The sequence below is a fragment of the Hipposideros armiger genome, unplaced genomic scaffold, assembly GCF_001890085.2.
Source record: "Hipposideros armiger isolate ML-2016 unplaced genomic scaffold, ASM189008v1 scaffold_506, whole genome shotgun sequence".
NCBI classification, from domain to species: domain Eukaryota; kingdom Metazoa; phylum Chordata; class Mammalia; order Chiroptera; family Hipposideridae; genus Hipposideros; species Hipposideros armiger.
Window position 1 is genome coordinate 1,156,047 of NW_017731856.1, and position 27,593 is coordinate 1,183,639.

Genomic DNA, 27,593 nt, shown 5'->3' on the forward strand with positions numbered 1-27,593 from the left:
TAACAAACGCACCACTTAGCCGGCCCTGGTTTTTTTTTTGTTTGTTGCTTATCATCCTTTAAACATGTTAAAACCACTCTTAGCTCACTGGCCATACAAATACAGGTTGTGGGCCACAGTTTGCCAATCTCTGATATAAGTCAACATTTTAACAGAATAAGAGAAAAAAATCATAACTATCTCAATATACACATAAAATGTATATGATAATATCCAACATTCACTCATGATTTTTTTTTAAATAATACATAATCTAGGAAGATTAACTCCCTTAACCCAAAAAAGATGATCAACTAAAAACCTGTAGCAAACTTCCTCCTTAACAGAGAAATGTTAGAAAGATGATCTTTAAGACGGGGAACAAGATAAGGATGCCAACTGTCCACTTCTACTTAACATTGTATCCTAGTCAGTGTAGTAAGGAAGGAAAAAAAAATTAAAGGATTAAGATTTGAAAAGGAGAGGCAAAACTCAATAATATTATGGCCTAATTAGAAAACCATACAAAGTACAGATAAAGTATTATTGGAATTGATAAGAGAGTTTAGCAATGTGGATGACTATAAGATTAATATATCTGTCTATTTATTAATGTGCCAGTTACTTGGTTGATGTTAGTCCGTGACGGCTCCTGAAGGAACTAAATGAGGCAAGCTTTCTTTCAGAGAAAATTTTACATTAGCTTCTGTCTAGATATTACTGACCTGAGGTTATCCCATTCAGGTTATTAGGCAATTCCTTAATAAGGGTGGCTCAGGTTCAAGGCCTATGTGCTGGTGGAGCCCAAAGCTTAGTCTCCCAGTTCCAGCACTGGATTTGGGGTACCTACAGGGTAAGCCCAGGATGTGTTCACAGTCCCAACTTTGATTTCCACTTGTTGCCGTTTGTCAGTGTTACTGTTTGTTCTACTTTTGTTCTGTGAGATGTCCTTTACTCTTTAATGCACTGCTACAATACAGGCAGTGTCTTATCCAAAATCTAGCTGTATCGTAAAGGAAGGCCATTCTGTGCATCAAGTCCAAAGTATGATTTATAAAAACTATTGCATACAGAAAAATGATTAAAAACAAACCCCAAATGTTAACAGTGGTTGTTTTCAGATGGTAACTTGTTTTCCCTTCTATATTTTCCTATCTTCTATTCATGATTTTATTTTTGTTTTTATAAAGAAGAACAAGGAATACCATTTATTTTTTTAAAAGAAGTTATGCAAAAAACACATTAAAAAACTAATTCTTTAAGTATTATTGAAAAACAAAAGAATATGCTTGTTTTTCAAACAGTATCTTAATTAATTCTCATAAAAATTCTGTAACTTTAAAGTATCATCATCCCTAATTTTGCAGAAGAGGAAACTGAGGCTCCAAAAGGTTAAGTTATTTGCCCAAGTGACAAACCTGGAATTTGAATTCAGAAATACTTGTTCCAAGGCCGGTGCTTCTTCTACTGAATCATGCTGCCTCCCACAAGAGAGCATTTTCACATTACCACCTGCTAGTTCTAATTAAGAGATAGTAATTAAACAATTCTCCGCTCCTGACAACAATATTTAAACTACTGCCATTTTAAGGAAATTAATACAAACAGCTTTTTATTCGCTGGAAGATACTATAACTAAACAAACTACATGCTATTACAAAGAGAAAAGACTGCTTTTTCAAAGCATCGTTAATTACATTATCTATTAATGAAGCACAAAAATGGTGTTCAATGGCCAATTACAAAAATGTTCAACTTGACTAGTAATCAAAGAAATACAAAGAGTAACAATGACATATTGATCAAATTGGCAAAAAATTTTTTAAATAGTAACAGCCAGGTTGGGTAAAAAGTGAAATCCTCATACATTTTAGGTGAGAATGTAACTGGTAAAAATTTCCTGTAGGCAAATTCATAATATTTACACTTTAAAACATATGTAGCTTTTGACCTAGTAATTCTCATCTAGGAATTCATCCTGAGGAAACAATCACAGATTTATAAAGATTTAGCTACAGAGTTGCTCATCTTAGAAGTACTTACAATAGCTAAACAGAAAAAAAAAAAAGGAAAAAAGAAAGAAAAAAATACTGGAATGAATTTAAATCTACAATAATAAGAAATTAGGTTAATACTTTTTAATAAATTTTTCTAAAAACTAAATTCCAGTTTCGATATTTTATAGGCCAGGAGACCCTGAGCAAATCCATTCAACTGTCAATTTCATCAAAAAAACAACAGAACAATAATAGTACCTGTTTCACAGAGATAATTTAAGAACGATATGAAATAATTCATCTAGAGACTGCAGCGTACAGCCTGGCATGTGTGCGCTGTCAATCGGTAAGACACACAATGTGGTTAGGAAGGTAGATGTCAATCTGACTCCCTCGGTCTATCACTTACTAATGGTTGTGCACGTTACATAACCTCTTTGTATCTGTTTTTTCAGCTGCACATTGAGAATAATCCCATAGAGTCTGTATGAGGTTTATATGAGACACTTATTTATAAAGTATTTAGCATAGTGCCTGGTGAACAAGAAGCTCTCAATAAATTTTGACGATTTTATTGGTAGTATTAGTATTTAGCTACTAGAATAAGTATAGACTGTTTGTATAATAAATTATATACTAACTCTGAGTTGCTTACTGTTATTAGGTTTGATGCCCAATATAAAAGCTATGTTATATCATTTTGGTTTTCCCAGCATTAGTTGTGCCATTCCAGTGTGTATAACCTCACTGGTAAAAACTCTGTAAGTATTATAATCATAAACTAGAATTCTATTATATTTTAGAGCCAACATTTCCAAAAGATACCATAGTCATAAATCCATTAATGAAATTTTCTAATTGACAACTATTTTATTGTCATTTCTCTTTTCCCTTCTGAATACCTTTCCCACAAATAGATGACAGGAAGAACAACTCCTAACTAAATCTCCTTCATCCCCAAACACACACTTATATAAGAATCAGAGAGATTCAGATCCAAAACCTTTCAAAATCCAAAAGATACATGGAATTTCAAGGTCTGAAGGGAACAAAACAAGAGAGGGGAAAAAAACACTAAAAAAGGAAGAAATAAGAAAGATAAATGAAACAAAGAAAATTATTACTGAAAAATCTCTCCACTTTGTTTTCAAGTAGCAAGTAAAACCTACTTTTACATTTTCAATACACATGAATCCTGCTTGGAATCGAGGTCCCAGAACCATATTTCATTCTATCCTTATAAGCGCTTATAAAATAAAAATATCTCCCTACTCAGGCGATATACATGATTCCCTCAAGGACGCACACCTAGAAGACACAAACCATTACGCAAGGAATGTTTTCCCACCTTCACAGCTTCTCCCAGAGTTTGGTTTTTGTCAGCTTCCTCACTGGAATGCAGTTCAAGTCTATAGTTCAACTCCTGTAGTTGTTGTGCCTGTTCATTCAATAGCATTTGTGCCTGCTGTTCCCGAAGTAATGCATTATTCAGTTCTTCACAGGCACTTTCAAACTTCTCATGGGTGATCAATTTCTGAAATAAGGGGAAAAAATTGAATTATCAGCTAACTGCATTTTGTACCATTTCATCTTCAGAACTGTATTTGCTAACATAAAGAGCATAATACATATATTTGTAAATGTCTGATACACAACAAAAAGTACTATTTGTTTTTCTTAATTTCATAAGTCAAGATAATAAACACGACTTGGTTTTTAAAGCACAACAGCCATACTTCCAAAGTTACCATAGTTGGTCAAATAAAATCTTGGGAAACTTATTTCAAGTCCTAAATACATCCAACAAAGCTCCATATAAATCGTGATACAAGGGCATGTTTTATAAAGATTACAATTGTAGGAATTAAAGCTTTTAACAAGTTCCTATGCTTTTCAATGATTACCTAAAAGTCTGTGTTCAGTGTATGTTACCCTCCAGGTCTCCCTGGTCAAACATCCCCTCCTTGGAAAATCCTTAACAGACCATACTGCCTGAATCCCACCACAACTCTCATTACCATATAATCTTCTTTTATTTTTTTCACAGTCATCATCATTACCTAAATTCATCTCATATAGTTGTTCACTTTTGTTGTCACCTATCCGCACACTGCCACTAACCACACATTTACGGATGTGAGTTCCACTGGGCGGGGACCTCATTCAGCTGCTCACCCAACACACAGAGGAGTGCCTGCCGCTCAGTAGGTGTTCAAGAGATATTTGTGGAATTAAAAAGAATATTCAGGTATAAACATCTGCCAATAAAACTATGCACCATAATATACAACATGGTTTTTACAATATCATGGCTGCTTGGGAGAGCAGAGCGCTCTGCTCCGGAATAAATAATGACAGTTCTAGACAAGGGCCATCCTTTCAGGGGTATGGAATCCAAGGCAGAGCACACTTGCTTTCTGTCCTGTTCAAAACATATAAACAACTGGAAATTAGTTACAACAAACAAGAGACATCTTCATCTTGAGGAACAAAGAACAGGAAGGTTTCACAAAAAGGTAACTTGAGAAACGTATGTGGAAAACTAAAGGAAACCAAGCAAGTCACTTAATCACAGTAAGGTATATATGTATATCTATTTAAGATTGATAACTTTCCCATTGTTAAAAAGAATTCAAGGTGGATTAATATGATTAACCACAAATATAAAGCAAATTGATTTAAAATTTTAAAAAATCTAGCAGGTGGTGGGAGGTAAAAAACAAACAAACATTGATTCTAGGCATCTGAAATGGTAAATTATTACAGTTCAATGTGCACTTTACCTCTGAGTTTTCTGACAAATGAGACAAAAATAGAAAAGTACTTATAGTTTCTTCTTGGGCCAACAATAGCAAGTGTGTGGCCCATCTACAAAGAAAACTTTTGCTGGAACTAAGTTTGAGGACAAATTTATTACATTGGTCATTCTATATTATAATATATAAGTAGTCAGTTTTACTTTGGCATCAGGTACCTGGTCAGCTACTTCCCGGAAGCAACTGTCTTTTGCTATTATTTGCCTTTTCAAAGGTGTATATAATGGATTCCTCAATACTGATTAAGTTTCAAAAGGCAACAGTATAGCATAAAAATAGATTCCTAATGATTAACCTCTAAGTTAATACAAAGTAATGAGAATGATCACAGGGCACACAGGAAAGCTGCCTCATTTACTGACAGTCAACTAGTAAAGGTGTATCTAATACATCACTGACACAGGTACAGTGTTTAGACTTTAGGGAGCACAATTTTTTAATCCCTCTTAACAGCTGCCTCTCCACATTGTCTTATGACAAATAAACCTTTCACTTTCAAAATATGAACTATAACAACCTCCTCGTGGCACTCCAGCTCCATTTCAACTTCTTAATATCCCTCTATTCCCTAACGCCATAGCACCCTTCAGGGTCATGTGAACAAATTTTGTACTCCTTCTACCTTTTATTGCTTATGTTATTTTCAATTATCGCTCCTTGCCATCAGACCATTCTGTCCTGGGCAATCTACTTGACCTCTATAAATCAAGATCCCTGCCATTTTGCAGAACCTCTTCCCACTCCTCCAGAATTTCTCATTTACCTAAAAACTTAGCTAATTTTAGCCTCTCTCTTGTCCAACTATCCCTCCCAGAAACTCCCTCAATTCTGTTCAGTCTTCTGCAAGCAAATAGGATCAAACAAGTATAGCAATGTAAAATGAGAAAGATATTGTGTGTGAAAGCAGTTATAAGGAGTTAATAGACCAAAATAAGATCATGGGCATTAGCTGTTAAAGAGCAACTGTCCGCAGATGAACATGGTATTCCAAAACAAGGAAAGCACTGAATAGCTTTGGCCAGGCTGAATGTTTCCTTTTATGTTACAATTTTAGACCAACCCAAGCAAGCTGTTTTATTTTCCTCCTGCATACATCACTTGAAACCAATGGAAGGCACACACCCCAAATTTTTTTAGAGGAAAATACCATCATTTTTTTCTATCTATTATGCTTTTAATAAAATCATCCTTTATTAATACAGCTATTAACCACTGTTAGTGAAGTGGTTAACCACCACAGTGAACATTAACTGCTTTGTGAAGTGGTTAAAAGTATGAGTTTTGGAGCCTGACTATCATGGTTCAAATCCTGTCATTTTCACTTACTAACTATGTAATTTGGGCAAGTTACTTAGCTGCTCTGTGCTCCATATTTCTCATCTGTAAAGTAAAGATATAATAACATTGAACTGTTATTGATATGAGAGGACAAAATGAATCAACACCCTGAAGTGCTGAGGGTCGGTGACTGATACATGGTCAATGTCATCAAACGTTAGAAATCATCACTCTATAACCGTACACTTGACAGTTGTGTGTCAAAATATAAAAATTACATATTTCATTCCCTCAATTTTACTTTAAGTAATCCAATTTTTATTTCTACACTTCAGTGGAAGTAATTCACACTAAACATTTTCTGAAACACAACCTTAGCTTTTGCTGCAAGCCAGTTATTCAACAAAAGTCCTTATAAGAGGATCCTATCACCTTCTAGCAACTTTTCTTCAAACTCTTATAACCTCTCTAAATTCTAGAAACGGAGTCCTGACTACTTCCAAACAAATGAAAGATAAGATGTTTACTTGTTTTCGTGAATTTCCTACGAACGACGAAATCATATTGTGTGGAATACCTAGAATTCTTCATACATATTCCAAGGAGCAGCATATATAAAGAATCTTCCGGGCCGGCCGAGTGGCTCAGTTGGTTAAGAGCTCGCTCAAGAGTTTGAGCTCTGAGCAACAGCGGTTCGAGTCCAGCCCGAGCTGAGCAGCCGCTGAGNTGAGCAACAGCGGTTCGAGTCCAGCCCGAGCTGAGCAGCCGCTGAGCTGCCAACAGGTAGCAGGATGGCTCAGCTAAAAAAAAAAAAAAGAAAAAAGAATCTTCCAATTTTCATGAAAACCCACTACTAGCTAAACCTCATTATAGTTTACTATATTCTAAATCTCAAATTGCATCAATGGCTCTCTCTTTCCATTTCAGCAGACCATCTCAAGGTCCAAAATTTAGTTAGTATATACAATTGAAAGCAAACCAAAAAGAGAGAGACAAGAGAGAGAGAGAGAGGGAGAGAGAGAGAGAGAGACTCCAAAAGAATTGGCTTTTAAAAGAATACACAACAGCTCTTTATGATAAACAAGTTTGGGGAAAAAATTAAATGTGTATGAATAGAGGAACAGTCAAATTTTGATACATCCATATGATAGAATAGTATTTATATATCTAAAATGAAATTAATAATAAATGACAGAAAAATATTAACAGTACCTTAACTAAACATATATATATTTGCAAATTGCATGTGCAAAACCATTCCAAACTACAACTGTGCATAAGGGCATGCATATATACAGAGAAAAACGTAGGGAACAAAATGCATGCACACTTCAAAAGTGATTGGTTCTGGGTTGTTAAGATTAAAGTAATTTGAACTTTCTTGTTGATGCTTTTCTTTTTATTTATGACTATCATGTATTACTCTTATAATTAGAAAAAAAATGTTGATAACAGGTACATACGATGTTAGAGGAATAATAAATTGGGGGAAAGGGTTATCACTTTGTGAGGGGTGTAAATGTCTAACTATTACATTGTTTTGTACACCTGAAACTAATAAAAAAAACGTTGAAGCAGCTTATAAATTTTTCTTCTCTGAGCAAAAACCGAAGAAAGTGAGGAAAAATTTGTGTTTTCTTTAGACATTCACCAAAAAGAAAACTATTACTTATCTCTATCAAAAGAATAACTCATGATTAGTTGACCTGATTAATTTATAAGAGCTCTTCACCCTTTGAAGGTATAGCTATTTGAAATAATAATTAACATTAGCAATTTACATTATCATTGGATTAATAACTAAACTACTATCTGATGCTATCTGCATTACAACAAATGTTAAAACTGCAAATTCCAAATTAACCAAAACATACATTTAAACTGAAGCCAAACTTGCAAAATTTAGGTTTCCCAAAGAACGAGGTACTCAAAGTAGCTTGTCATTAGGTTTAAGGAACAAATTTTGTATTTATGTGTATATTATAATAGCTAGCATCAGCTGTATACAGCTTTGAAGTTTTAGAGCAATCTTTTAACTCTGTATTGCTATATCCACATTAAGAACAATGTTAATAACTAACCCAACTGCAAATAGAATACGTGGATATCTGTATTTTGTGGTGCTTCATATATTTACATATTTCAGTCTTGATCTAATGTTATTTGGCTTATAGCCTTCGTTTTCTCAGCTATCTTCTGTTTTCTTAATACATATAAATCCTTGATGGAAGTTAGACAAAATGAACATTTCTTTGGAAAAGCAACTTGATTTCATACTAAATAATCTAATTTACTCAAAATATTCAATATAAAATGAAAAGAGAAAATGCCACCCTCCACTCCAAATATCTGGCTCCATTGGCGGCATTTGACTTATTCTTATACATGGAGGGGCTTATTTTCTATAGCAGTCAAGCTATCCTAACTGAATCATTTTCTATACTTTCAGTCAGAGTATACATTTTAACAGGGTTATGAGTTGTGCTGACACAGTCAGGATTCCTAAGCATTGGGCATAACTTTTTTTAATTGAGATATAATTGACATACAACACTGTACTTTAAGGTGTACAACGTGATAAATTTATATATCACAATATATTTACCACCATAGTATTAGCTACCACCTGTACCATGTCACATAGTTATCATTTCTTTTTTGTAGTGAGAACATTTAAGATCTAATTTCTTAGCAACTTTGAAGTATATGTACTTATTGGGGCATTTTAGAAGGGAAGTGTTCTGAAGAAAAAGAAATCTTCTTAATGGGACTTTTGAATTATTCAAAAAAAACTAACAATAATAGGTAAAACAAAACAAATACACACACACACACACACACACACAGTGCCAAAAAAATGTATACACATATTAAGAAAGGAAAAAAAAACTATTAAAATTGTAATACTCAATATATACCAGTAACAAACAATAAATACAAGTCATGTTTGATTTCTGCAATTACAAGAGGTGCTCAAAGTAGTTACCATCAGTGTCCAGATGCTTCTGATTACAGTGAACTACTGCTTGAGCAACACTGACCAAAGGGTCCACTTGTATACATTTTCTTGGCATACTTGGTATACACACGAATATTCAGAGGAGAGTTCACCAAAGCCATAATTCTTTAAATCATATACTTACACACTGCTTAAATTCATTTAACTGCATTTGGAGACACTGGGCTTTGTCAAGCTCCTTTTTCATTTCATTGGCATTTCGTTTGAATTCGGTGACCTCCAAGCGCAGCGAGCGGCGCTCCACTTCCGCTGCATGCAGTCTTTGTGTAAATCCGAATATTTGCTTCTGTAATGATGCCGTGCTTTTCTGTTGTTAAACAATGGCAGTATTACAAGAAGTAATAACAGACTTACTAATCAACAGCATCACCGTTTTACCAAATTAAATGCAACTTACATTATACAGAGAATGCCAGCTATTGCTGAAACTTACAGGTGAAAATTATTTTTTACATGACCAATAATTTGGATTATATGAAATGAACAACTGAAGAAAAGAAATAACCTAGATGGCTAGAAGAGAGAACTGACAATCGTTTACGTCTCATACAATTCTGTTGCAATATTCTTATAGAGAACAGTCAATTCAGAACTCACACCACAACTTTTGTATTTTGATATTTGGACACAATTGGAAGTGCTTTCATTTATTGTATTAAAAGATTACATGAAACCTAAAGGAAACACAGACACATTCATGTACAACTAACTTAAACTACAAATAAATCTGATTTCGAATTAAATTCATAAGTCCTAAAGTCCCTATTTAATAAAGTTTTATACATACCAAAATGGGTACGTGACCACGCAGTCCGTATTTCAGGGCCAGTGTGTTTACTTTATGAAGGCCACGAGCCAGCCTCTGAACCAAGGAGTCTTTTTCTACATATGTAATACTCCTGCTGCTGCTGTGCAAAGGTAAACTCTCCATCGCTAAACTAATTTTATCCATGAGTTTTGCAAAAGAATTCTTGGCCGCACCTACAAGTAAATGTCCACAGATTCTGGAATTTGGATCTTCAAAGAAAAAGACAAAGACAGGAAAGTGTGAATTGTCTCTTGTTCATTTCACATTTCCAATCACAACACAATGCTAGTATTTTCTCAATTACATAATTCCCATTACCTGTAGTAAATCATTCAAAAAGTGCCCTCCTACATCAGTTTTCACTGGAAAGAATGCAGAAAGTAATTCACCTACTAAACAATTATTTAAAGAAAATCTGCATGTACATCTAGTATGTCATTCACACTGAATGTTATGATACTAAAAATTTATCATCAGTCTTTGTTTTAAAACATAATATAAATTCATTTTCTATTTGCAACTACCAAAGCTTGTTACCTGAGTGTCATACTATTTATATTCTCAGGCAAGAAAACATAATTTGCCTTATTCCAAGGCAATTAAAATTTTACAACTACAATTATTTATTTCCCCACAGGATTTCTGTAATCATCCCTCTCATACTTGTATAATGGACCTAAGGTCCCAGCATATCCAACACGGCCTGCTTATGGGTAGATTCATCAGGTCTGTAATTAATAATTGTGTTTAATGTTGATAAATAAAATTGTCAGTGCTCTTTCTACTAATTGGTATTCCAGATAATAGTTAATAGGTTTGTTTATGCCTTAATAAAAGTCGTGTAATTTAGTTTTCCCACTGCGAGGCAGGTCTTCATCTGTCATTACTTGTCTTACGATACTACCCATGCAAAATGACAAGCATGGAGAGGTTATTTAAATTCAGTAGTAGACCATTCTACATTTCAAGATTTTTTGATTTTGGCGTTAATTTAAATTCTGTATTTACATCAGCACAAAAAAAGCATACGTGGTCTGTTTATCCAACAAAAAATTGTTTTGTAATTCTAAGAATATGTATGGTTTAAAAGTAGTGCAACATTGACTGAGAAGCCGATTAAGCAGTGTTTTCTGTCATAAAGAACCATTTCATCGAAGTTCTATGTTCAAAAATTGGGGAATCATTTTATTTCTTTTACTCCTCAATGAAAGAAAGGTAAATTTTTAAATTTACGCAGCAATCAGAATTGGAAAAACATATTGCTTAGAAGTTACACATAAAATAGAAATTAATTGGTCAAAAGCATAGTATCTTCCATTTAGAATTGATTGCTATCAATTACTGACACACTGACTTCTAAGAATATAATGTAGGTAATATCAGTTTAATTCTATATGCCTCTCATACACATACTCTCTGAGAATCCCATGGACAGAACACAGACAAGGTATAATTAAAATACACAGTTCCTTCATTAACAGATTCCTTAAATAAATCATGAAGGAAAAAGAATTTAGTAGCTTCATATGCCAATAAACATATAATGCACACAACACTGAGTTAAAAGAATTACTAAACATTTAAAAGGTTACTGTTGAATAAATGAACAAACAGCAAAATTTATTTTACTTATAACTTTTAATATAATACGTTATTCCAAAGTCAAATATATGTGTGCCCTGTTTCTCCCACTGGTTTGCAACTCCTTAATTGACTTTTTTCATCTTAGTAAACTCTTTTTATAAACTTTATAAGAGTTTACTTAGTAAACTCTTAGTAAACTGCACCACCCTAGCATATGTTCTTACATGTTTGTTGGGTTAATTATACATATTTTTTACTTCCATAGCAGCTACAATAATGCTGAATATAAGAATGCATTCAGTAATAGCAAGATAAATTAATTAATGTTAACTTTTATGGTATGTCCAAAGTTATTGTTTAGTTTTTTTTATTTATTTTTTATTTTTTTAAGATTTTTTTAATTGGGAAATTAGGGGAGGGGAACAGCGTTGGGGAATCGGAGAAGGAGAACAGACAAGTCACTGTCCTTCTGTTCTTCAGTCTAGTTGTGGAGGACGTCACTTCACTGGCCCATGTTGGTATTAACATTGTGCTCTTCCTGGGTGAGGCAGATCGGTTGCCAGTCTCTGGATGGCCGCTCACGGCAGCGCTTGGCAGCTCATGCTGGCTGCCGGCCACTAATGCTGACTGCCAGCCACTCATGCTAGCTCATGGCAGCCCACTGCAGCCTATGCCATCGCCAGCAACTCATGGCAGCCCAGCTCCAGGTTGAGCTGTTGTTCACCATCTTAGCTGTAGAGGGTGCAGTGTCACTGGCTCTAATGTGGGATCTGAAACGGGGTCCTGCTGCTCAGAGCTGGCATCCCAAGCCAACTCTTAACCAACGTGCCACTCAGCTGGCCCAAAGTTATTGTTTTTAAATAACAAGATAAAAGCTCATTGTTTTAGAAAATTTTCAGGAATATAAAAGTAATTAAATCTTCACAAAGAGCCACTAAAAGCAAAAATCAACTACAATTAAATATTTTGAGCAGTGGACTTTTTTCCTCTATCACAGAAATGTGTATGTGTAGATATTAACCACTCTGAAAGGTAAAATTAACTGACAATATAAATCTACAAGGTATGCTTCTGAATTTTCAAAAAGTGCAAAAGAGGTATACACTCTAAGTTCCTTGACTGCTGATTCTCCATGAATTACAGAAAGAACACTAAATAATTTATGTTTTGATGAGTAAGAAGTGTTTTACAACATATAATTCACATTACAGAGAATAGAGTACAATTAACTCAATATTAAATAAATGAAAAAAATTCCTCTAGTGACATAATTGTAAAATTATTTGTATAGTGATACATAAAAAAGGAAAAAAAGTCACTAAAGTTTTTCATGTCAAACTTGTCTAGACTGTTTAAATGTTTGACTTGCTACATTTAACAAATTCTTGTTTATGTAAACATTTGTTAATCACTTTCCCTTATTTAATAGTATGTGTCTTTCATGAAAGAAGAGAATCCTATGTTCTGCCATTACTTTTTCCAACAGAAGGAGCAATATCCTTCATCTAAGATTAAAACTTCAAGACAAATTCATAAATTGTTTCAACCAGTAGATCTAAACCTGCGGGCTACAGACCTCAGGGTATGAGAGAAGGGAGGCTGAAAAATTGTTACAAGCATTTCACCATTTTTAACTGCAGCAACTATTGCCATTTTTATCTTCATTAAGCCCGAAAATATATATACAGTATGAATAATACATGCTCATGATGTTGTAATAAAATTAGAAGTCCATTAAAACATTATAGAAGTCAACTGATACTAAAATTACAGCTATCGTGGTGAGACAGCCGTCTACAATATGTTTTCTTATTAACATGGAGTCTTCACACTCAGAAAGATTGAGAACCACTCCTTCAATGAAAAAAGGGAAAAATGAGTAATTATTTAATTAATATGTATGTAAATATGTAATTGTTCAATTATTTAATTTAATAATAATGTTAGTCATGAATGTAATATTAACAGTAATTAGTAATATAATAATTAACATGAATAATAATGTTAGAAATGTGAATGTTAATAATGTTAACTGCATTAAATTCCAACTCAGTTCTACATATTTGGGAAAATTTTATCATCCCAGACATCTCCATTTCCCTTACCCTCTCCCCACATCCTGTCAATATTTCTCCAATCTGTTCGATATTTTCTGTGATCATAGCCTTATCTCATCTATTTTCTTACAAGAGTCTCCCTACTCTTCTTCAGTCTTTCCCCTCTTCAGTCCATCCCCCAGTGTAGATAAAGTGATTCTAAAACACAAATAGGATCTTGACACAATCTCTGCTTTTAAGCCTGCATGACTCTGTTCAGATCTAAGAAAAAATTTCAAACTCCTTAAAACATGTTTATGTGTATACGTGTTTGTACACATTTACGTGAGATTTGTGGAAATCATCAAAATGTTAAGAATGATTAGGGATGGCGTTTAGGGTGACTCTTCTTTCTTCTGTGCAGGTTTCTGTACAGTGTGAAGCTTTTACATCAAGCATAAGCACTTTTACAGAAATAATAAAACTATTTTTAAAAGCACTATGCACTGCCTTCCTCATTTATTCATTAAACTGCTAACAATAGAGTGGCTCATATGTATAAAGACATAGGGTTAAGCAAAGGGAATAGGAGACCTAAAACACTGATTAAGAATCAATAGCTCTTTTTTCTATCAGTATTACTTCTAAATAATACTACAGATATAAATCCCCAATAATAATAAAAACATATCTTGACTCAAATGAAATTTGGGGGAATGATTATCTAAGGCAGGGGTTCTTGGTCATTTTGGGGCTATGTATTCCTTTGGTAGTCTGGTGGAACCTACGGATCTTCTTCTCAGAATAATACTTTTAAATGCATAACTCAAAATATGTATTCTGCCATAAGAAAAGATGAAATAGTGCCATTTGCGACAACATGGATGGGTCTTGAGATTATTATGCTAAATGAAATAAGTCAGACCGAAAAAGTCGAGAACCATATGATTTCACTGATATGTGGGATATAAAACTGAAAACAACAAAGGAACAAGACAAACAAATAAAGAAACAAAAACTCATAGACACAGACAATAGATTAGAGGTTACCAGGGGATAGGGGGGCAGGGGAGGTGATAGATGAGGGTAAACGGGGTCAAATACATGGTGATGGAAGGGGAACTGACTCTGGGTGGTGAACACACAATGTGATATATAGATGATGTATTACAGAATTGTACACTTGAAACCGATGTAACTTTACTAATAATTGTCACCCCAATAAGCTTTAAATATGTGTGTGTGTGTGTGTGTGTGTGTGTGTGTGTGTGTGTGTGTGTAGGATTACAAAGAAAGCAAATTTTATTGAAATGCAGTTACCAAGCATTTTAAGTTTATCAGTGTAGTAAATATAAGACAATACCCTTACAACATAGACGAATTAAAATTAATTTTTTAAAAGACATAGCACAGTGCAAGTTGTTGCTTAGCCAAACTAAGAACATTGAACAATGAAGTGATCTTCAAGAAGGCATCATGTAGGTCATGTTGGACATCAAATTTTTTTTATATCCAAAAGTAATGAAAATCCTGATTCACAAATATGCACTGCTGCAAACGTAATTAAAGCTTCTATGGTTCACTTTATAAGGTAAAGGTAGGCTTCTCTCAAAAAATACCAAAACTCCTCAAGGCTTTTAAATTCAAAATCTACTAAGTTAAGTTTTTGTTCTAAAAGTCAGTGAGTTCATCTTTGATTAGGTCAACATATTTAATACAATTTATATCAGAAAGAAAAAGGATTGTGAATCCATGGTTCAAACTGATGTATGCTATGACACTGGAATTTTACATAGTTATGAACACATCCAGGGATAAATTACCCATTCAAAAATCATTCTTAAAAATTATGATAGGCAAATAAATTTTAATTTAAAAACCAAAGTATCTGTTCAGTGTAAAATTTTTTCAAATTTTCTATATGCTCAAAAATTCTCATAAAATGAGTGAAAAATATGAAAAAAATGCAAAAGTAATAATAAAAAAGAAAATCACAAAATAAAATTCAATAAATTAATGTGGCTCCCCAAAACAGACACTAGTACCAAAAGGACCAGAAATGACACACGGTCAGATTGTATCGTTTCAATTTCAGATATGAATGAAGTTTTATGTAAATAACAAAATCCTCCAAGTTAGTTCTTCTCAAACTTTACTGTGCATGTAAATCATTGGAGGGTCTTGTTAAAATGCAGATTCTGATTGAGTAGCTCTGGAGTGGAGTCTGAGATTATGCATTTCTAATACATTCCCAGTTAATGCTGATGTTGTTGTTCTACAGATCACACCTGGCCAAGCAAAGCTCTTTTTTATTCTTTTTTAGGATTAAATAAAACCTTAAAGCTTATAAATATATACCAATAACTACTTATTAATACAAATATCTTTACTTATTGCTTTGAACGTCTAAGAGTAAAACCTCAATGTTATGCTGAATACAACCTAGATTTCTGAGTTTTGCCTGAAACAGTTGCTGTGACCTCTAGAAAGTTAGCTCAAAGTATACAACGAAAGAAAGTTCTGAGTAGTAATAAATAGCAGGGGTATGTATAGTTGGGTCATCTATCTTCTAGATCAGGGGTCGGCAAACTGCAGCTCACGAGCCACATGCAGCTCTTTGGGTACGTACATGTATGAATTTTTCTTATTTTAATAAATATATAATTAATACTATTACTTGTTATAATATTACTTTAAATTCTTCTTATTTGTAAAAATATATTTATGGCTCTCAAATAATTTTTAAATTGTTGTGAGGGACAGGGTTGGCTCTTCCGTCTCAAAAGTTTGCCGACCTCTGTTCTAGATAATGAAGATTTGATCATAATTTAAACGTGTGACAAAATGTGTTAACAGTCTACTCATATCCCTTTTCTTCTGTATTTGTTCAGAGATATTGCAAAGCAAATTGGCACATATGTTTCTAGCTTGAGAAATTCAGTCTGCACCACTCATTTGAAAATATTCAGCTATCGAAAGGGTTCTTTAGTCCATTCCCATAATGATTGATATCCCAGCCCTTCAGTGGAAGTAACATTCTCCCCTGTTTGAGGTAAATGATCTCTCGCAGGCGCACCATTTGGATACCTGGAAGAGGTCATTTATCTCAAGTGGGCAAACACTTTAATGAAAGCAGGAAGGTTGCCACCTGTCCAGTATTTACAGAGGCATTATGGCAACTGAGGTCTTTGCCCACTGTCTATAAACACACCATCAAAGTTTAAGAAGGTGGCAGGGGCAACCACCGTTAGCACTTTCTGAGCAGTGAAATCAAGCTACCATATTGAGCTTCTAGATTCATGAAAAGGTTTGAAGTAATATACCAGTTCACCTGAGACATCAGTACACACACAAAAAATAAAACAACAAACATTTATAGGACAATTACATATACAAGGGACTTGGCTAAGCAGGTTACATTTACTCCTAATAATCCTATGGTGTGGGGACTTTTCTTAGCCAAATGTTACATATGAAGATATTGAGGTTGGAAAGGGATTAAGTAATTTCCCCAATGTTACGCATATAGTAAGCAATGTAACCCAGATTCAACTCAAAATTCTTAATTCATACTCTACTACATATCCAACATGTTCTTTTTTCCCTCCTAGATACTTTTTAAATTTTCCCTCCTCAATAGTTAATAGTATGTGTGCAATTCAAAATTATAAAAATATAAGCACCTATTTTTAAAAAGAGTAGTTGACTGACTTTTTTTTTACCTTAGAACAAAGATAATACAAGAAGCAATACAGTTACTATTCATATATTAAAAACAACTACTTGGTATTGGCATACATGTACCAGTTTTCCTGGGGCTAAAAAGAAAAAGAGCCAATGATGCTATCAATATGCACTCCTGACATGTAAAATTGTTTAAATTTTCAGCAAGTTCTTCAAAAAGAAAAAACTGAAAGACTGATAGAAGACAAAACAGTTCTAAGAAATATTTTCTTTCATTTTAGAATTTTTAGATTATTTCCTAAAAAGACTTTCTCAAGATTTTGCCATTTCAGTTTCCCACATGGCTGAAAGAATCAAGACACTGCTCATAATATTAGATGATTTGAAAGGTAACGAATCAATTACAAATCAAAGTTGTACTGATATCCCAGATACCTGTGGCATGATGAAAACACCTTATTGCAAATTAGTCAAATAAATTAAGGAATACGCAACTGACAAATATTACCCAGACATTAAAGAATCATTCTCCAGAAGAATATTAAATTAATGGAGAAAAATTCTCAAATAATATGACTTTTTTAAACTGAAGTCATGATAGTATATCATAAGCAAAGCACAGCATCACTTCTGTGATATTCTTGCCAAAAATGCTTAAGCTGAACCTAATCTTGAGAAAACATCAAACAAGTCAAAATTGAGGGATATTCTACAAATAATTGGCCTGTAATTTTCAAGGTCATGATGGTCAAGGAAAAACTGAGGAACTCTTCCATGCAGAGGAAGACTAAAGAAACATGACTAAATGCATGTTTCTAAGCCAGACGCTTTCACTATAAAAGACATGGTTGGGACACGTAGGGAAAATAGAATGGATTCTGGATAGTAGTTATGTATCAATGTTGGTCTCCTGATGTTGACCATTGCACTCTGGTTATGTACAAGAATGGCTTTGAAATGCCCACTAAAATAAGGAGTAATGGGGCATCATTTCAGCAACTTGATCTCAAATCATTCAGCAAAAAAAGACTTCTCTGTTGTATACTTGCAACTTTTCTATAAGTTTAAAGTTATTTTGAAATAATTTTTAAATGCAAATATAAAACAGTATGTAGCCTATGATATCATTTATAACATTTGTTCGTCTGTTAGTGGATGGATGCATGGGTGGCAGGATGAACTGCAGGAAGAGGAGGCAGCAGGGGAGAGAGGGAGGAAAAGAGGGAAGAAGGGTAGAAAGACAGAGATATAAAGAGATAAAATAGATTAGAAGAATGTATATAAATTTTATTTTTTAAGATTTTATTGCGGAATTGGGGGAGGGGAACAGCGTTGGGGAATCAGGGTATGGGAACAGACAAGTTGCTGTCCTCCTGTTCTTCAGTCTAGTTGTGGAGGACGTCCCTTTATTGGCCCATGTTAGTATTATCATTGTGCTCTTTCCGGGTGAGGCAGATGGGTCGTCAGCCACTGGACGGCCGCTCACGGCAGCTCTTGGCTGCTCACGCTGGCTGCCAGCCACTCATGGTAGCTCACGGCAACCCACTGCAGCCTCACTGCAGCGTAGGCTATCAAAGGCGACTCACAACAGCTCAGCTCCAGGTCAAGCTGTTGTTCACCATCTTAGCTGTAGAGGGCGCAGCATCACTGGACCTCATGTGGGATCCGAACCGGGGCCCTGCTGCTCAGAGCCAATGTCCCAAGCCAGCTCTTAACCAACGCGCCACTGGGCCAGCCCCATATATAAATTTTAATAGTAACTATTCCTGTATGATGGGAAACTATTTTTATTTTTGTTATTATTATTCTGACTTTTTTTTTTTTCAAGTTTTCTGAATTGACCAGTTTAAAGCTGAGGTAGTAGATGTGGAGGTAATTTGTTTTTTTATAATATGAATCCTCTCTATTGCAGACATTGTTGATTAGCTGATCCATTCCACCCACAAACTCTTCCTTCTCTTTTGCCAACTTCCAGCTAGTTAGGGATAACCATGTGATTCAGTTCAGGCCAATGAAACACTAGCAGAAGCCTTCTGGGGGTGGGGGTGCTTTCAGGAAACATTTTGCCTTCTTGGTACAAAGGGATATATTCAGCAGCCACATGACTTCATATTTTTAACAGCTTTCTTAGTATACAATTCACATATAATATAGTTCACCCATTTAAAGTGTGCAAATCAATGGTTTTTGATAATTCACAGGGCTGTGCAACCATCATCACAGCTTTATATCACTTTAGTCATCCCAAAAAGAAACTCTGTATCCATTAGCAGTTAACTTCCCATAACCCCGAACAACCTACCCTGCCTTAGGCAACCACTAATCTACTTTCTGTCTCTAGATTTGCCTACTCTGCACATTTTAAATACAGGCATACCTTAGAGATTCAATGGGTTTGGTTCAAGACCAACTCAATAAAGTAAGTATCACCAAAAAATTGAGTCACACGAATTTTTTGGTATTCCAGTGCATATAAGTTATGTTTACACCATATTGTAGTCTATTAATTATACAATAACATTATGTCTAAAAACATACCTTAATTTAAAAATACTTTATTGCTAAAAAAAGGTTAACCATCATCTGAGCCTCTAACAAAGCATATTCTTTTTGCTGGTAAAGGTCTAGCAATGTTGATGACTGCTGACTCATCAGAGCAGTGGTTAGGGATGGTTAGGGTGGCTCTGGCATTTTTTAAAATAAGACAACAATGAAGTTTGCTGCACTGATTGATTCGTGACTTTCATGAACAATTTCTCTGCGGGATGTGAATTGTCTGATAGCATTTTACCCACAAGATCTTCCAACATTGGATTCAACCCTCTTAAATCCTGCTTCTGCTTCATCAACGAAGTTCATGTAATATTCTAAATCCCTTGTTGTCATTTCAACAATCTTCACAACATCTTCATCGGGAGTAGATTCCATCTCAAGAAACCATTTTCTTTCCTCACCCATTAGAAGCACTTCCTCATCCATTAAAGTTTTATCATGAAATTGCAGCAGTTCAGTCACATCTTCAGGCTCCACTTCTAGTTCTATCTCTTTTGCTATTTCCACCACATCTGCACTTACTTCCTCCACTGAAGTCTTGAACGTCTCAAAGTCATCCATGAGGGCTGGAATCTCCACCAGCAATTGCTGCTTCACCTTGCACATTTGTTATGGGATGGCTTCTTTCCTTAAACCTCATGAATTAACCTCTGCTAACTTCAAACTTTTCTCCTGCAACTTCCTCACCTCTCTCAGCCTTCACAGAATTGAGGAAAATTGGAGCCTTGCTCTGGATTAGGTTTTGGTTTAAGGCAATGCTGTTGTTGTTGGTTTGACGTTCTATCCAGACCACGAAAACTTTCTCAATATCAGCAGTAAGGCTGGTTTCCCTTTCTTGTCATTCATGTGTTCACTGGAGCAGTGCTTTTAATTTCCTTCAGAAACTTTTCCTTTGCATTCACAATTTGACTGTTTGACACAAGAAGCCTAGCTTTCAACCTATCTCAGCTTTTGACCTACCTTCCTCACTAAGCTTAACCATTTCTATCTTTTGATTTAAAATGAGAGACATGCAACTCTTCCTTTCATGTTAACACTTAGAGGCCATTGTAGGATTATTAATTGGCCTAATTTCAAAATTGTTGTGTCTCAGGGAGCAGGAAGGCTCAAGGAGAGGATGAGAGATGGGGAAGGGCTGGTCAGTGGAGCAGTCAGAACACACACAACATTTACTAAGTTCACCATCTTACATGGGTGCAGTTTGTGGCACCTCAAAACAATTACAATAGTAACATCAAAGACCACTGATCATGAGCCAGCTGGGTGGTACAGTTGGTTAAGAGTGCAAGCTCTGAGCAACAGGGTCGCCGGTTCAATTCCCACATGGGTAAGTAAGCTGCGCCCGAGCTGGGCTGCCACTGAGCTGCCAACAGGTGGCAGGATGGCTCAGCTGGTGAGAGCACGTGCTCCTAACAACAAGGTTGCCAGTTCAACTCCCACATGGGATGGTGGGTTACGCCCACCTGCAGTGAAGATTGAACACGGCACCTTGAGCTGTGCAGCCGCAAGCTGCCGATGGGTGGCCGGATGGTTCAGTTAGTTAGAGCGCGTGCTCTTAACAACAAAGTTGCCAGTTGACTCCTGCATGGGATGGTGGGCTGCGCCCCCCGCACCCCACCGCCCCTGCAACTAGATTGAAAGTGGCAGCTGGACTTGTAGCTGAGCTTGCACCCTCCACAACTAAGATTGAAGGACAACAACTTGACTTGGAGCTGATGGGTCCTGGAAGAATATAATGATCCCCTTCCCCAATTCCCCAACACTGTTCCTTTCCCATATTCCCCAATAAAATCTTTAAAAAAAAAAAAAAGAAAGAAAAGTAAGCAAACTAGTAAACACAGACTATATTAAGCACTTTACAAATTAAGTCATTTAGTCCTCTAAACAGCTTATGAGATAAGTAATACTACATTCTCATTTAATAAATAAAGAAACTGAAGCACAGAGGGTTTAAATAACTTGCTATATGTCACACAGCTAGTCAGAGCCAGTATTCAAAGTGAGGTGAAATCCTTACTTAATCCTACACTATGTTGCCACCACTGTAGAGCCCTTTAGCAATTTTAGAATAGAAAATTAATAATTAGTAGTCTAAAAATGTGTACAGGTAGACACCAAGTGTCTATTATTTCATATTATGTACTACATTCATGGTGAGATGGGTGGTAGGGAACAATTTTTTTAGTACTCACTCTATGTCAGGTACTGTACAAAATTTTAATAAAATTATCTCATTAAATCCTCGTAACAACCAGGAAGATGATGCCATCTCCATTTATAGGCAAAGAGTCTGAGGACCAGTAAAGTTAAGTAACTTGCCCAATTTCACACCACTAATAACTAACAGAGCTAGATACAAAATCAAATCTACCTTTTTCAAAGCTAATGCATTCTAATGTACAATAATGCTTACCTACTTAGGCTATTCATACACTTAAATTATAAACTCAACATGACTATATAAGCTGTTATGGCTTTACATTTATTACCCTCATTATTATCTGTTGACAACCTTTCATATACTTTAACTGTCTTAAAATATTTTCCGATCCTTTCTACTGAAATATCTGAAATTTCTACTACTAGGATACACTTAAAAATGAAAAGATATAATCTGGAAAAGATAATATATTAACCCCTCGTCATGCATTGGCAGAATTATTCTATAAGCCCAGCTAGTTAAGTAATCTGCAGCAGGTCCACACTGATCATTTTTGTACTATTGCAGTAATATTCAATTATCTTCCTGTCCAGAACGTATCCCTTCCAAAAATACTCTTTAAAAAATTGATGCACCAATTATTTTCCCCCTATAAAGCAAAAGTTGCTTTCTCTTCCTTAAATAGCATTCATTCGTCAACAAACATTTAAAGCTTTTCCTAAAAGAAAGTTTCCCTGAACTTACTATTTCCTCAAGCTACTAGAGGCATAACCAGGTTCTAACATCTAAGGCAGCTCTGTTCCTGGAAGTAGGCAAGAACTTAGAGGAACCACTGTTGGTCTGCTTTATACTTGATAAGTCTTAGCTTATCTTAGCTAAAAGACCCATACTTTTATCAGGGTCTCAATAACCATTGTGTCAATATTTTAACTTAAAAATGTTGCAAGGGGCCACTTTTGGAAAATGTGCTAAGGCAGGGATCACTGCCTACTTTTATAAAACGTCTACAATCTGATCCCATGCCAATAATCCAAACTTTCTCCCACAATCCCCCAATATAGTTATTACATTTTAGTAATCACCATCTATAAACCAGGTCTGCTAGGCATGGATTTCCATTCTCATATCTTTCATGTCCCTTCTTCCCATTCTGTGCTTATTCCCACCTCCGCATCTCCACTTAAACCACGCCCTTCATCTGAATGCCATCTCTCCTCTCTAACTTACTATCATTCTAGGCCCAACTAACTTACCAGTTCCCCCTGAAACCTTCCCAACAGTCATATGCCCATATTGCAATACACCATCTATGGATTCTTATGTTCAAAGCCTATGCTGCCCAATCCAATCTTTGATTACATTTTGCCTAGCGTTGTTCATGAGTTGTCATTCTTATTGTATAAACCATTGTGCATATTTTCTAGAGGGCCAGATCAAGTCACATATTTTCCTTTTATCTCCTAAAGTATATATAGCACAGAAATAAGGGGGAAATGCATCTAAAAAAGTAATAATATAAAATAACATAAAAACAAGATTATAGCTTAAGAAACCAATCTACTTTTAAGTGTCCACATACCCACAAAAATATGGCTAACACAAATCATCTGTTTATTAAAATAAATCTGAAACTTTTAATAAGTTCTTTCAAGAATGGTACAGTTTTTCTTTGAAGTTATAATACCAACGTTCTTAAAATACATTTATTTGGACTTTTATTTCAGACTCCAAACCCAATATGTTGAGATTTTGCCAATACATTAAACATGTATATTGCTTACCAACATCAATGATCACAATGCAAAAACAACCTTGGAATCATAAATTTCCTTCTACAAAAGCCTAGGTTTAGATATTTGAAGTCACAATAAATTATGTATATTTACATAGCAGAGCTGTCTAAATAATTAAATTACATGCCAAATTATTATTTCATTAATGCTTACAGCATTTCATTAAGCAGGCAAGTATTAACAAGTCCATTACACTATTTGTAGTATTAATGTGTCTGAAATGACAATAATTATTAGTCCAATGACATAACCAGTAGGTAACAGTATGTTATTCTTCTAGCATAGAGAAATTAGTTTCATTGAACTTTTGACCCAAACATATCACGTTATTTCAGTCATGAAAAAATAAATTTGAATTTTAGACCTTTGGAAATCACAAATTATAGGTTGTTCCACATCTGGTGGAAAGGAACAGATTATTCAAGTTAACTCTGCTTAAAATTAATTAGAAAAAATAAAAACACATTACCAAATGAGACAGGAAAATTTTCTACTGGCTTAGTTATTACTCAAAGTTCTAAAATTTATAGCCAGAAATAGAAAAGAAGAAAGGCTAAAACATTGGAAAGAACGTTTACCAGTTTTACTTAATAAAAAAGCTAATTATGAGCTTTCCATAGGAAAATCAGATCACAAGGAGAAAAAAATAAGGTGGATACATTCTCCAAGATGTCATTTAATTTCCCCATAAAGACAAAATTACCCATCAAAATTTACATTAATTCCCTACATCATTAAATATAGATTTAACAATATCTCTGTACCCAAATAAAAAAAATGAGAACAAATGTATTTTGTTCCTAGATGGTTTATTAGAATTTGTACCATAAAGCTTTTCTGGACATTTACTTTCAAATGTATTCTGCAAGAACATAAAAGAGGGAATCATACCTGTTTTAGTAATGACTTCCTGTAACTCAGCCATAGAAGTGATTATTGCAGCAAGAAGGTCAGAACTGGTGAGCCAACTGAGAGCTTGCAAACAACGTAACTGCTCCTTTTGATGTTCTGCAAAAATAGAGGAAAAAAAAAATCCATTATGCAATGCTACAAAATTTTATTAAAATCCATGTTTAAAATTCATAGCAATGTTTAACTACTTAAGAAATGGATCAAAAGTTGTAGACAGAACTTTGCCTGATGCAGAAAAATCTACAAGAAACATTAGATTTGATTGACTCTATTTATTTATATATTTGACTGTTAACTGACATCAATAAAAAGAGAGAATGAAATTTTCTTTAGTTCTACTTATATTACTTAATAGCTTAATGTTAAAAATTGAAATCATTGTTTCCTCAGAATAGCATTCAAAAAAATGTTGTATTTGTCTCATTTATATTTGTCTCATTTTCATTGAGTTCTTCAACAGATTTTTGCCTCTGATCATTTTATACTGATTCATAGAAAGTGAAAATAAATCATACTGATAATTAGTTTTAAATAGGTCAGAGTCTCTAGATTGACTTAACTGAAAAATTGCTGTATAAACTCTTCACTTTACTGTGAAAAGATCGCTCAAATATAATAAAGCCAGACAAAGTTGAAATTATATATATTTGCTACTTTCTTTATATTTTAATGTTTATAACAAAAAATTAAAACCTAATTCATACATAAATATACATTTATCCATACACACATACATATTTACATATGTATGGGACTATGTTACATGACTTGATATATTAAATGATTTTTTTAAGTTTTTGCATAATGCCGAAACATTGTATGTCACATTCAACTTAGATTTTTAAAAGCACAATTTGTCTTACTTGGAAATTTATGCTTGTCTTTGGGATCTCCTGTACACACTAACATGCCTATGCCTTCTTTGAAACTTTCCATCCAGGTAAAAAGAGAGGCACATGATTGGCCTAAAACCTTGAGCCTGTTTGCTGCCAAAATTGCAATAACACCTTTCCGGAATACACGTATCAATCCTTTGAATGGTTTTTTCTTCATCTTGGCTTCCTCTTGCTTCTTTTCCTCTACTGTTGACAAAGCCTGGGCTAGAGTTCTCACTTCCAATTTGAACAACTCAAAGGTGTTGACCTGCTCCAGGAGAAAATCTCTCTGTGTAGATAAGGCACATGATCGGCTATAGAGAGGATATAAGGCACCAGCCATCAACGCACAGGCTGCCAGCAAGGATGTTTGCTCCTTTTGGGTCTGTGATAACACATTTTTGATGCGTGAATTTTCAAGAACCAACTGTTCATGTGACTTCTCAAGACGGTTCAATTTTTCCATATTTTTTTCAGCAATTTCCTGAAATTTCTATAAGAAGAGAAGTCAAATAATATATTTAACCATGAAACAAATAGGCATTTTATTAATGCCTCTTTATAAAAAGAAAACAAATGTTCCCTGACAAAACTACTTCTTCTTCAAAAGATCCATGTTCTAAAATATCCAAAAACTACATATGATAGAGCACAGTGGGCCAAACAGCTTAGATTTGAATGTGCACATTGAGTTTTAAATCCTCTTACATAAAAGCTTTTTATAAAGTAGAACACATAAATTTAAACTTCATGAATTTCCTGTACACTTGCGAATAAGTACACATATTTAGAAAAAGAAAATTTCTCCTCTTCCATTTCTCATAATTTCTCCTCTTCATTCCTCGCTAACTTTTATTTCCTGCTTTTAGAAATTACACCACCAACAGAGGTTTTCCTATATATATAAAAAAACTTCACTTTTGCCAAAATAAATGAAGGGTTAAATCAATATACAACAAATAGCACTTGACTGTCTGCCATTTACTAGATGAGAAGGATCGGCTCTCAGAACATACTCATATCTCAGCTCCTTTCATACGTACAAAGTACAGCTCTAGTGGTAGGAGGAAATGCTACTTATAAGCTGGACCTCAACAGCTCTCTGATTCTTTTTCCCTAATCAAGGTACCTCCATTTTAAAACTTAATTTGAAACACTAACAAATTTTAACTGCAGGTACCATATTTTAAGCATTAGAAAATAAACTAGCTTTCTATGAAATCTTATGCCTAATCATTAAGGAATTGCTGAGGTAAATTTTAGAAGATGCCAGATCCCAATTTCCTTTACTGATTCATTTATCATTCAATAAACATTTATCGATTACTCACTAAATTGCATGTGCTAGGGAAACAGATGAGTAAATCAATTATTGTGGTATAATGCTATGATATGACTTGGCAAGGATCCTCTTTCTTTTTAAGAGTAGGCCAAGGGGGTTCAATTTGAACAAGTAGGTTCAATCTGAATTTGTGTATGTATGATAAAGTAAAGTGCTGTCTTCATTATGAGAGAATCCTTTTGGGGGCATTAAGGAAAATGGTCAAAATCAAATGGAATATTGAAGGAGAACTACAAGTAAAGTAAGTCAATCGTGGAAAAGATTTAATTTTAGTGCATGATAGATTGCAAACTCCTCCACGGTGTAGAGCTGGTCCACTTCCACAACCCATCAGGTTAAAGCCAACAGCATTTTAGAGAGGCAGCCAGAAATAGGAAGTCCTGGGATGAGGATGAGAGGGTAATCAAAACATGGATAAAAAAAAATAAATAAAAATCTACAATATGTTACCAAAATTACCCAACTTCTCTTCATATAAAGAATAACAGGAACATGATAGAATTTTTTAAAAACAGGACTGAGATTCCTGCCTTATACAGCCACTTGTCATTTTAGGTTATCTAGTAGAAGTAGTGGCATGTAACAAAGCAATTTCTGAAGATCTTTATGTCATTCATAGCCCCCAAATTTAGATCTGTAGTAATTATATATTAAAAAGTTCAGGTTGGGCCGGCCGAGTGGCGCGATGGTTAAGAACTCGCTTGGGATGCCAGAGGGCCCCGGTTCGGATCCCACATATGAGGGCCAGTGACACTG

General features: G+C 34.6%; 1 protein-coding gene across 3 annotated transcripts in view; it reads right to left on the minus strand.

Moving 5' to 3' along the window:
• Positions 1 to 27,593, minus strand: part of LOC109396179 (coiled-coil domain-containing protein 171) — a 214,779-nt gene that overhangs the window by 145,325 nt on the left and 41,861 nt on the right. For all 3 annotated transcript variants that reach the window (XM_019667813.1, XM_019667812.1, XM_019667814.1), the window contains 5 exons: positions 25,484 to 25,988; positions 24,600 to 24,716; positions 9,877 to 10,106; positions 9,214 to 9,396; positions 3,325 to 3,510 (listed from right to left, as the gene is read on the minus strand). In XM_019667813.1, coding sequence (XP_019523358.1) covers positions 3,325 to 3,510; positions 9,214 to 9,396; positions 9,877 to 10,106; positions 24,600 to 24,716; positions 25,484 to 25,988 — 1,221 coding nt within the window. The remainder of the gene's footprint in view (positions 1 to 3,324; positions 3,511 to 9,213; positions 9,397 to 9,876; positions 10,107 to 24,599; positions 24,717 to 25,483; positions 25,989 to 27,593) is intronic.